Here is a 12,500-nt window from a genome sequence, read left to right as displayed (position 1 = left end):
TGTTTGTTCTGGCGTTGCATTTTTGTGTCGTCGAAATTCATCACGAGTGTACTGGTCACCTATAAAATGAGACAAGACTATGTACAGGTTTTTATTTGAACCTAAATAAATTAGATATACAATAATTAAGTTTATATAAGTACAGCAATACATAAAGAACTAGAAGCTAAATGTTTAAAATAGTACTTAACCAAAGTTTAGAGAAATTAGATCAATGCCTATAAAAAACACATATAACAACAGCATTAGGTATGAAAGGAATAATCTGAACAAAGTTAAGATGCTGTCATAGTTATCAGAGTCTACAAATTTATGTTTAATCTAATGAAGACATGGCTTCCACATTTTACATGCCAAGAAGAGCCAATGAACCTCCACTGTGTTTGGGGAAGAGAGTGCTTGTCAACTTCTCTGGTTATTGATCCTTAAACAAAGAAATAGTACATGGTTTCAAAGGTATGGGGACACAATGACTTGGATAGAATTTTACAAACTAGTCAGATGCAGGTGATTCACTTATGGGCTGACAAATAAAAATTAAATAAAGTGCCATCCCTGTGAGATAATGTCTACTTAAGAAATGGCTGTTATGTCACATTGAGAAAAATTATGTCCAGTGCCATAGTGTCCTAGAGCCAAAGAAACAGTCTAAGCTCTATCTTGCCAAGCATAACTATGAGAAGTTTGTTGGTTTTGCTAATGCAACGCATGGAGGCTATGGGATGGCTTCATGTGGTTCTATTCTGAACAAGTACCAACTTAAGTATCCCATGTCAAAAATGACATAATAAAAGGTTTGAGCATATCATAATATATTTGTCAGACTGGGTGTGTGTAAAAATAAAATGAGAAAGAATCCAAATGCAAAATGTTGTCATTTCTGGCCTTCATCCTGTCAACTGCAACCAAGATTTAAAAATAATATTGCTTAATTAAACTAAATTCTGGCCATTAAAAATGAAGATGACAAACTCAAATAATTTTACAACAGTTTAGCAGAAAATATTGATTCTTCATTCATGAACATTTTACAGACTTACCAAGAGCTTTCAGTTCTACAGGAAAACCACGATGTAACTTCAGAATGGTCTTGTAAAGTAATCTAACTCGCTGTGCGTGGGTAAAGACTTGCTGAATTGCAGCTCCACCACCCATTGCATACCTGACACAAAAACAAGTATATTAAATATTGTTAACAATCTAATTTGTCACAACTCTTTATATCATTCAGATACATTTAAATAACTTTTTAGTCTTAGATTTAAATATATTTCACAGAAGTTCTGACAATTTAAAGCAAAATCTGAACCCATCATTAACAGGCTTGAAATTAGCCTTAGAAAACCAATAATGTTACTTTTAGCATATACTTCTGAGAACCTTTGTAAGCACTGGTAAATAAAATTCATGATACAACTTATGCAGAGGATCACAACTTTGGCTGAAATACAATTTTATCATACTCGCTGAAAGGATTTTTAACCCATGTGCCTGCCTTGTCACTTTCTGCCAATCTCAGTATCTAAAAATGAAATCTCTATCCTCTGTTTTCATATAACCCTTAGTCAATGCTTGAAGTTGGGTTGCACTTTGAAGTGGATCAGATTAATGTTGTAAAATATAGCAAATCAGAAAATTTGGGGTAGAGAAGCAATTTTTCAGACACTCATTGCTTCAAACCGCCCTAATACCCACAATCTTAGCCTGATAGCAGGAGGGCATAAATGGTACTTTTGAAAATTGCAGGGTAGACTATGAAAAATAGAGAGAATAGATCAATATATAGACAACCAAGAATCTACCATGTATGGCAAGATAGAGTGTAGGACTGACTCAGAATAAGGTGCTCTCGCATGTCGGTTATGCACTCTATCCTGCCCTGATTATGTGGAGGTTGAGGGTAGTAGCATTCGACAATATAGTGACTTATTCTTTGTATATTGCGTATTTTGTATAAAATATTGATAGCTTAAACCACAATTTCCCTGGTGCCACTCATGCCCTTCCCGGCTTTTGAAGCTACAAATTTGGGGGTTCCACTTCCCCCTATTATCCTTCGCGGATAACAAGAAAACGCCTTGAAGAAAACCTGAAGGGCAATGACATAACGGAAATATATATATAATATATCATAGGGCATTTCCCTCCTGTATCGCCCGAGACTTAAGGTAGGCAATGCTGTAGAGGGCCCTTGCCTGACCCGATTCATCTATCGTCGACTATTTGCCCCCTTTCCCAGTTAAAGGTTTCATCGCACAGGAAGTTTCTTCCTCATTTCTAAATAAATATCGCCGTCATTTGGGCTGTTGCAACTAATCAGCGAAGTGAAGGCTCGGAAAAGGACGCAGGAACGCTATTTCTACTCACAGGGATCAAGCCGAAGGCGGACGGCAACTGTAGTTATGTATGCCTTTTCAATGCTTGTCGAAATAATGAAATCTTATTTATTTCATTATTTTGAATGATTTTGTTCAGCTGGAATCGTTTCTTAGTCAAAGTGTATTGGTAAATAAGCCGGTCGTCACCCTTCCTCGCAAATTAATTTGTCTTGTAATTATTTACTTATTTTGTAATCACTTGTCATTTTATCATAAATAAAACGTATGATAAGCAATTTAATTTTTGTTGCTTTAATATTGATGTTACTTGACTCCGAGATTACTGATTTCCCGTGCAATTTTCCGGTAAATAAGTGACACATTTAGACTTTCATAATTTCCATTGGTAACTGGCTACTTCGCAAATTACAAGAACAAGTGGATGTAAGTAACAAAACCGATATATGTATATAACGACGGATGGTAGAATAAATCAATAAACAAAATTGTACCATAATAGAAAATACACGACTTTTTTCTTTCGCAAATTGTGGATTTTCCATTTTACATTTACAATCTTTACCCTTTATGATGACACATTCATTCATGAGGACGTTTATGACATTTGCTTAGATCTTTCCCACTTTCAAAATGATAGGTCAGGCGCTGCGAAGACTTTAGATAAAGAAAAGAATTGATGCATACATCAACTATAAAAAATGTGTGTGTGTGTGTGTACGTGTGTACGTGTGTACGTGTGTGTGTGTGTGTGTGTGTGTGTGTGTGTGTGTGTGTGTGTGTGTGTGTGTGTGTGTGTGTGTGTGTGTGTGTGTGTGTGTGTGTGTGCGTGTGTGTGTGTGTGTGTGTGTGTGTGTGTGTGTGTGTGTGTGTGTGTGTGTGTGCGCGTGCGTGCGTGCGTGCGTGCGTGTGTGTGTGTGTGTGTGTGTGTGTGTGTGTGTGTGTGTGTGTGTGTGTGTGTGTGTGTGTGTGTGTGTGTGTGTGTGCGCGTGCGTGCGTGTGTGTGTGTGTGTGTGTGTGTGTGTGTGTGTGTGTGTGTGTGTGTGTGTGTGTGTGTGTGTGTGTGTGTGTGTGTGTGTGTGTGTGTGTGTGTGTGTGCGTGCGTGTGTGTGTGTGTGTGTACGTGCGTGAGCGTGTGTGTGTACGTGCGTGTGCGAGTTTGTGTGTAAACCCATACGTTACTTAAATGAAATATATCGGATATATTTCATTATCCACAGACTCAGCTGCATAACATAGCGAAGCCTATCCATTTCTTTGTAACTGAGCAAGCCCCGTTTTAGCTTAGTGCCGGCTGTGCGAGCTAGCCGATGAGCTTGTAAACAAACGCCTCCCGGTCCATGCGTGTTTCGTCTGCTGCTTTGGATATTCAGACTCATTACCCCGTAAGATTTACTGTCTTTCATTGCAACCTTTTGCCTTCGTTTTGATTTTGCAACGATAAGACGTAATAGTAATCGTGTCTAATTCTTTCGTCGCCGTGAAGTTTAGTTGGTGCTGGTTCAGATGTAAGATTAGGCCATGATGTTTGATGATTTTATGAAGAATCTAGGGTTTTTCCGCACTTTTTACCATAGATGAAAAGTGTCTTAGTTTTCGTCAAGGTAACCAATCCACGCACTTATTTCACTGTACTCTTGGTTGAGATGCGCGGAAAGTTTTCCGAATCTAGGGGTCATGTTGTTAACTGTTGAGAAGACTTCTACGTCCGCCGATTTGCGCTGCCTTCAGTATCTCGGTAAAATCTCCTCCCCCACAGGGCAATACAGCAATAGGGTAGGGGTGGGGGCGAAGCTCCAAGCTTTGGAAGGTTTTCGGTTCATATGGCGATGTTTGTTGATCCCCATGAGTGGCAGTAATAATAATGACTTTAATCTCAGAGGGTGTGATCATTTTGTAAACAATTAACAATGCTTTACTAACATCATTCTTCTTTCTTGTTATAGGGTTTTAGACTGTTGTGGTCTGTATCCCCTGAATCCTCCTTTTTTTTAAGGCTTCTTGTTTCTTAAATTATAAGAATTAATTTAGTTGTTTGTAGGACAATCTGTGTGTGTCTCAGTATGTAGTAATTTATTGTAGATGGTTGATCTGCACCTGTAATCAGAAGATTTGTATCATTATCCTTTATGTTCACTTCTCTTAAAGCATGTTTTAGTTTTGTTCTGTGGGAGTTGAATCTTGGGTAGTGTAGTAGCACGAGTTCAATAGTCTGTTCTTGATTCTTGCACTATCTTGTGTGTTTGGTTATTAGTCTTGCGATTCATGTTTTTTGTACTTGCCTGTGGTCCATGGTTTTTGGATGTTATCTTTGATGAGATAATTTTTTGTGTTTAAAATTCTTTATAGATTTGATTCCCATTATTTGTTTTTTTTTTTTTTTTTATGATACAGTTTGGGTCTTGTGGTATGGGCATGGGATTATTTATTTTGTGGGCTTTCTGTGCAGCTATATTGATATTTTGTTTCCCTTCATAATTTTATGTGATGGAATCCATTGAATCATAGTCTTTTTTTTGTGTTGAGAGGAAGTATATTTGTTTTTGTATTTCATACATGATTTGTTTATAGTTTAATGCTTTGGGGTTTTGTATTACTTGGAATGATGATTGTGAGTCTGTTAATATTACTGTATTAGCCAGTTTCTTGTTTATTACATAATTCAATCCTTGTTTTATGGCAGACATTTCTGCATGAGGGATTTCTATTTTAGGGGGTAATTTTCAAGTTGTTGTTATATTTTTGTTCTGGATAAAAAATGCTGATGTTGATTATGGTTTTTATCTTTGAGTCATCAGTAAAAATTCTATTAAAGTTTTTATAATTCATATTTGTTAACTCCTTGTTTTTGAATGATAATTTGAGTAGTATTTTTTGTTATATTGTCCATAAAATATCATACCAGTCATAGTACTTGATTTTGTAAAGTTTCTAGTTTTCTTAATTCTGTTTCTTTTGCTGCTCCATAGATTGTTAGTTCATATTCTCTTATTGGTTTTATATATATTTTATAAAATTTTAATAGAGTTCTCTGTTTGCTTCCCAGATTAATGAATTTATATTTTACATTATATTTATTCTGCTTTGGATATCCTCTTTTAAATTTTCTATATGGATTTTCCATTTTAGTTAGAATTTTATGATTCTGAGTATATTTAAGTTATGTATTATCTATTCTTGTTATTGGTTATTGGTTTATATTTTTGTTTGAGAAGCACATTAATTTACTTTCTGAAGAGTGGTAAAGCAGCATGTATTTGCGGCATCCCAGCTGAAATGTTAAAGGCTGGTGGAGAACCTATGGCAAGGGGCTTGCATGTTGTCCTGTCTGCCATCTGGCAGACTGGTACCATTCCCCTTGACCTGCTGAGGGGTGTGGTCATCCCTCTCTGGAAGGGGAAAGGTGATTGTTGGGACTGCAGGAATCACTGAAGCATTACACTACTCAATATACCAGGCAAGGTTCTTGCTTACATCCTTCTGAGACAAATCAGAGACCACCTTTTGAGGCAGCAGAGGCAGGAGCAATCTGGATTCACTCCTGGTAAGTCCATGATAGACTATATCCTGGTTCTTCGAGTTATTATAGAGCGCCATCGTGAGTTTGGATGTGGGCTGCTTGCAGCTTACATCGACCTCAAGAAGGTGTTTGATACTGTTCATTGTGAATCACTCTGGAAGATCCTGAGATTAAGAGGAATTCCAACAAGGATTATTGGATTAATACCAAGCCTGTATACTGGTACTGAAAGTGGTGTAAAGTGTGATGGGGGCCTGTTGAGCTTCTTCCCTGTTAGTTCAGGAGTGAGGCAAGGCTGTGTTCTTGCACTAAAACTTTTCAACACTTGCATGGACTGGATACTGGGTATAGCTACTGTCCAAAGTCAGTGTGGAACATCTCTAGGCAATATCAAGGTTACAGACCTTGACTTTGCAGATGATGTTGCTATTCTTTTTGAATCTCTGGAAACCCTAGTGACAGCTCTTGATGCGTTTAGCAATGAAGGAAAGCCCCTGGGGCTAGAGGTCCCCTTTACCAAGACCAAGATCCAAAATTTTGGGGGCCTACTATGAGACCCTGTGCAGTCGGTACGTGCTTGCGATGAAAACATCAAGGTCACAAAGAGCTTTATATACCTCGGTAGTGCAGTTCATGACTCCGGGCTGTCAGACCAGGAAGTCAGTAGACAGATTGGCCTGGCAGCAGGGGTCATGAAATCTCTCGACAAGAGTATTTGGAGCTGCCGGTACCCGTGTAGAAGGACCAAGCTACGTGTCTTCAAGACCCTGATACTGCCAGTTTTACTATATGGTAATGAAACGTGGATACTATCTTGTGCTTTGGAATCTCGTCGTGATGCCTTTTGTAACAGATCCTTGCACCAGATCATGGGGTACTGTTGGTGGGACCATGTGTCCAACAAACATTTGCACAGTGAGACTGGTACAGGACCTATTACTTGTACAATCCGCAAGTGCCAACTCAGGCTATATGTCCACCTGGCTTGTTTCCCACAGGATGATCCTACCCACTAGGTTGTCGCTGTTTGAGACATCCCTGGGTGGAGGAGGCCTGTGGGACGACCGAGGAAGTTGTGGCTTGGGCAGATTGATCAAACCTGTCGTGAAGAGCTAGAGATGGCTGGGCTCCTGCCTGGCAGCCTGCCATGAGGGACCCTTGTAGGTGGAAACGAAGGTTGGATGCAGCAATGCCTCCCCCCCCTCCCCTGGCATTAGCTCCACTAATTAGCCCATTTTTTTTAGCTTTTGAAATTCTATTTCTATTTTATTGGAGGCTTCTAATACATTTTTGTTACTTGTTAGTAGGGTGAAATCATCTGCATATATTATTTTTTCAATTTCTTTTGATAATTTTTGGTCATTTAGCAATACAGTAAATTGAATTGGACTTATTGGTGAACCTTGAGGTATGCCACTTTGTAATGTTCCTTTTTCTGATGTTTGGTTTCCAATTTTTATATGGAATGTTCTTTTTTCTAGCAAGTTATTTAACCATTTTAGAGGTTAGAGGTGATTCCTAGTTTTGACATCTTTATTAATAGTGCTTCATTATTGACTGTATCAAATGCTTTTTCTAAATCAGTATATGCAAACATGATATATAATTTTTATTTCTATGAAAGCTTTATTTATGTGGCTGTCTATTGTGTGTAGTACATCAGTGGTATTTCTATTAGGTCTGAAACCTATTAGGTCTTTATATATGTTGTTATGCTCTAACCATCATATTAATCTTTTTGCTATATTTTCAAATATCTTGCCAATGCATGAAAATCTATATGAATTTGCTTCTGAGAGATTTTTTACTTGTAATGTATGGGGAATGTATACCATCTAATATGGTGGCTAGTATGGCCTATAGATACTCTTTTGGGTAGAGTCCCTCTTAAAGTGATTCTTAGGGATTTAGTAGGCATCCATTTTCCTTCACTTTTTTTTATCTTTATTTTGTCTTTTTAATCTTATATCTATTATTTCATGTGATTTGTATCCCAATGTTCTTTTTGTATCTTTAATGTTTTCAATATACAAGTCAGTTTCAACTGGGAATATCGTTCCATAAGAACAATTTGTGTATTTATTTGATGTTGGTTGTTTGCAGATTATTTCCCAGTTTCCTAGTTTGTTTATGCCTTTTAATGGTCTTAATTTGGATATGTCCTTGATTTCAAATCTGAGGGCTTTACCTGCCCCTAGTACTCAGAGAAACTTCAGCTACATATTTCTGAAATTCTGATTTATTTAGAGCTTTGGTTAGTTTTAATGGATTGTTGAAATTTTTGGTTGCAGATCCATCTTTTAATTGGATTAGGACCACAGAATTTTCATTTCCTACCTCCATATTTGTTAGGTTTTTGCTTGTTGTTGGTTGGGGTTCTTCCAGGGTTTTCCATCCGGCTTCTTTGTTTTTTGGTTGTTTTGAAATTGGGTTTCCTTTGTTATTACTTTCTAATTCTTCTCTTGTTCTCTTTGTTTGGTTATCATGGTCATGTATTGGGCTGATTCAGGATCTTCTGGATCAGAATTGAGATCAGTGTCCATAAGATTAAGATTTTTCACTTCATTTGAAAGCTGATGTTTACTCAACAGTGTTTCAGTCCATTCTCCTACTATCATAATTTGCAATGGAAAACAACAGATCAGGCATATAATACTATGAATGATTGAAACAAGAAGTAATAATTGCAAGAATGGATGGCTTTTGAAAAAAATAATTACCCAACTTTTATTGCCAGTCAACTTCTTACCCTTTGCCGGAGTTTATAGTTTATAGAGACTGTGTTACTCCCAAATTGAAAATATATTCAGCCTTCTATTATCACTAAATCTTGTGTCCTATGACACAAGTTTAGAATAATTTGTTGAAAAGGTGCCAAGGGTGTCATATAAGAGGTTCACAGCCCTGATAATTTTGGAGTCAATTGATTACTTGTAATGTATAATATACAGATATAAACTTTGATTACACATGATCTATCTAAAGTGACGATATTTGTTGTGGTTTTACTAATGTAGCATGAAGAATATCATCCTTTAGAAAAAAGTTGCTGATAGAATGAACCCAAATTATTATTGTTTTGAGATAGTAGTTAGTAGTTAATACTATATTTTTAAAGATGAAGCTATTAGGCCTCCCTGCCAATTTGTGTTAAATAGGGATGCAGTTCAGTCTGTTACTTAGCCAGAATATCCTATATATGGTGTAAGTTTGTTGACTAAGTGTCAGGAGATGAGGAATTACCAGATACTGGTATTTGCTTGTTTTAACATACCTATATACATATATTTTAAGTGCACCAAAAAAATAAATATAAAATGCCTCATGATATCTGAATTCATAAAATAAAGAGAGAGAGAGAGAAAAAAAAAGATTTTAACATTGCAAGTGAAATCCCAATCTAAAACTCCCCATGTGCTAGGAGTAGATGGGGTCCTAATCACTCAGGGCACCAGAGTGGCTTGTACTTTTGAACATCTTAGCTCTCTGGGCCCTTACCCCTTTAGGGGACCTTGAGGAGTGGACTGTTTCTTTCCTCAACATACTCCAGGCTTATCATGACCAGTAATTAAGATTTTGTACCTTTATTAGGGGCATTGAAGCTTGCCCCTTTCTCAACTAGCCCCACTGATTTCAATTCTCCACGTTCCTGACCCTAAGCTTTTCTTTGACCATGACTGAACACTGCAACTACTACCCCCTCAATACGTACTGTCACTTCTCTCACATACTGTCCAATCTAAATCATCCACCCAGGTCAACCTCCAGAAAAGATTCCTTCCCTCCCAACATCCTCTTCTCCATCTCCTCCACCCCCCTATAGTCTTCTTCCCCCTCCTCCCTAACTACTCTGCAGCCTTATTGTCCATCTCTCTGCACCACTCCCTCTTCCACTTGTCCCCATCCTTCTAATATCTCCCACCTCTACAAACCTTTTGACTACTTTGTTTAGCCCAGCCACATTTTTTCATGATCCCCTCTACAGCCCCCTACTCTGACAACACACTCCACCTTCAGCAAGTAGGCAAAGTTTCCTTCTGCAGCTGCCTTGATTGTTCCTGCCTTGTCAGAGTTATATCTGAATCCCAAACTAAAGTATTGTCAACCCTGACTGACTTCCCTGGCAAACCCATTCCTGTCCAACCTCATCCATCCCTCAATACTTGTACTGGAACTGTCTCCATATCCCTGACAAACTGCCCTGTCTATGACAAGGATAGGGCAGACTGTGGTGAAGACTTAGTTGCTTGCCTTGTTGACTGTGATGCAGTATCAGTACATGATTCCCCCCTGAGGCTACTGTGAGTCCACTAATATTGCCAAGATTACTTTCCATAGATATGACCTTCCGCATGATGGTTATATAGGTGGGGTGTCCCTCCCTGTCCAACCATATCTAACACCCCCCATCAGTGATGGTGACCCTGCCAAACACTGCTTCTCCACAGCCTGATACCCTCTGTTTTGATCAGTAATTCAGTGTATTTAGCCTTGTTTTGAATCATTCCTAATACTTGGATTCTTCAGCTCTTATAGAGGCTATTCACATTATATTGTACACAGTATAGGAGGTCACAGTTATGTCTGGGCTATACAGGCAGATGTGAGAGGTAATTGATTGGAATTGGTGGTCAGCTGGTGTGACATAAGCAATATGACAGACAGGAATTATATAATGTGTTCTTAGAGCAGAAATTAAATACATTTTTTTCTTGAAAAATTCCTGTCAAATGTGTGACTACGGTTTAGGGTATCCTAAAGTAAAAATGTTTCCCTACTCCATGACTTTGGTTATAGGATATCAATTGATTGGGATTGCCTACTGTAAATTCACAAAATCCACAAATCAGAACATTACATAGGTGAGACCTTGCTGTAAATTAATATATATATAAAAATAGTAACATTCAATATGAAGAAATTAATGCATATTTATGTATCTCTTTGCTAACTACCCAGAAACATGTAGCTGTCTTTTACTGGTAGGAGACAAAATACAAAAGGACACTACACTATTCTTGTTACAAAAGTGTTAATAGAAAAAGCTTTTCCTTTCATATCTGTTCAGTGGAAATAAATATGAAATTTTGAATCTGGAATTTACCATAGACAGTAATTGGAGATACGAGAGAATTCTGGGTTTTTGTTTTTGCCGACAGACTAACACTGCGATTAACAGTTCATTATTATTATCATTATTTTCTTTTGACATCATGTCTCGGTTTTCTAACTATGTATCTATATTTTTTTAATGTTCATGGGAGTTGATATTTTATTTCTAGTATTTTCTGAAAATGTAGGTAACTCAAAACTCATTGATTTGTTCTCAGTTAGCTTGTGGCACCAATTGGTTGTGGCTGCTTGTATTATATTGTGACTACACATCACTTCAGTCACTTCCCGTAGTGCAGTGTGTTTTCCTTGCCTTTTTAAATTTTTTTCTTTCATCTTTTTGTAGTATTGACATTAAAAGTAGTTTTATTGATTTTTTTTCAGACAGCAAATATCACAAGCATGGACTTATCTGCAGTGAGTGAACAAATTCAAGCTGAAGTACAAATCAAGCAGTTCAGAGATTTTTTGATCCAGTACAACAAGCTTAGTGAAAGCTGCTTTACAGATTGTGTATGGGACTTCACATCTCGGAATATTAGAAACAATGAGGATTCTTGTGTTGTAAACTGTGTTGAAAAATATACAAAGGTTTGTGTTACCTGCTTTTTTGTCTTAGATATCTGGGTGTAAGTAATTTACTCTGAACATACAAATGTACATTATGGAATTCATAACTGAAGTAGAATTGTTTCTGGGCTGAGAGTCTTCTAAAGAGGTACTAAGATTATTTTTCCTCTTCCAGGTAACACAGCGCATATCAGAGCGGTTTCAAGAAATTCAAATGCTAAGTAATGAGAATGCAGTGGCTGCTGCTCAGAAATTGGGAAAGATGCCTGGTGCCTAGCAAGAGTGAGATGAAGATATTTGGTTAGCTTGTAAAGCCATGAAATGAAGAGATAAATGCAATTGATTTTGTTGTTTTGTTAACATGAAGTAATGGTTTTAGGTACTGTCAAAGAACATTTTATGAAGTCATGCTCTTACATCTTAAGGCATATTTTAACAGCTTTAAATGTGACATACATTTTATAACTCATGTGTACATTCCTGTGTAACATAAATACATGTATTATATGACTTGTGTAATGGTTAGGAGGCTAAGTAGAGAAGATGTATAGAATAATTGTATATTGATACTTATTAAAAATGAGTAAGTTTTGAAAATAAATTAAATAAACCATGACTTAAGTATAGATTTTATCTTTTGAATCTGGAATCTCTATATGCAATGCAAAATGATAATGAAGGACTGGATCAACTTTTTCCATATTTGAAATATGACAGTTGACATCTACATACAATCCTCCCTCCTCCTCCTCCCTTCCCTCTCCTGCCCTTCCTTCTACCTTTTCCTCAGCTCATTCTTCCGTAATCATATCTCCATTTCTCTTGCCTCTACTAACAGCAGGGTAGGAATTGAAGATCTGATTATTTTTATTAGTGTATTTGCTTAAGACAATCAACAGTCTCTCTATCTGGTTCATTGTCTGTCTGTCTCTGTTTCTGTCTCTGTCTCTGTCTCCTGTGTC

At 37.2% G+C, this 12,500-nt stretch overlaps 2 protein-coding genes across 8 annotated transcripts in view; one reads left to right on the top strand and one right to left on the bottom strand.

The window, feature by feature from the left end:
* LOC125025772 (succinate dehydrogenase assembly factor 3, mitochondrial-like) overlaps positions 1-3,590 on the bottom strand; it is a 3,955-nt gene extending 365 nt beyond the window's left edge. The window contains exons 1-3 of one of the 6 annotated variants that reach the window (XM_047613986.1): positions 3,514-3,590; positions 1,041-1,162; positions 1-77 (exon numbers count right to left, since the gene is read on the bottom strand). The exon at positions 1-77 is cut by the window's left edge and continues 365 nt beyond it. In XM_047613986.1, coding sequence (XP_047469942.1) covers positions 1-77; positions 1,041-1,155 — 192 coding nt within the window. In that variant the 5' untranslated portion in view covers positions 1,156-1,162; positions 3,514-3,590. The other 5 variants (XM_047613984.1, XM_047613990.1, XM_047613985.1 and 2 more) reach the window with 5 other exon arrangements.
* LOC125025773 (mitochondrial import inner membrane translocase subunit Tim9-like) lies at positions 3,586-12,164 on the top strand. Of its 2 annotated transcripts, XM_047613992.1 has the most exons (4): positions 3,633-3,721; positions 6,855-7,016; positions 11,353-11,559; positions 11,714-12,164. In XM_047613992.1, exons 3-4 carry the CDS (start codon positions 11,371-11,373, stop codon positions 11,813-11,815), a joined length of 291 nt encoding a protein of 96 aa, XP_047469948.1. In that variant the 5' UTR covers positions 3,633-3,721; positions 6,855-7,016; positions 11,353-11,370; the 3' UTR covers positions 11,816-12,164. The 2 variants fall into 2 exon arrangements, with proteins under 2 accessions (XP_047469947.1, XP_047469948.1); XM_047613991.1 differs by lacking the exon at positions 6,855-7,016 and having other exon boundaries at positions 3,586-3,721.
* Positions 12,165-12,500: the final 336 nt, after the last annotated feature.

Source organism: Penaeus chinensis, chromosome 5, assembly GCF_019202785.1.
Source record: "Penaeus chinensis breed Huanghai No. 1 chromosome 5, ASM1920278v2, whole genome shotgun sequence".
NCBI classification, from domain to species: Eukaryota; Metazoa; Arthropoda; class Malacostraca; order Decapoda; family Penaeidae; genus Penaeus; species Penaeus chinensis.
Note: the sequence above shows the minus strand (reverse complement) of the source record. Positions and strands in the feature narration are given on the sequence as shown.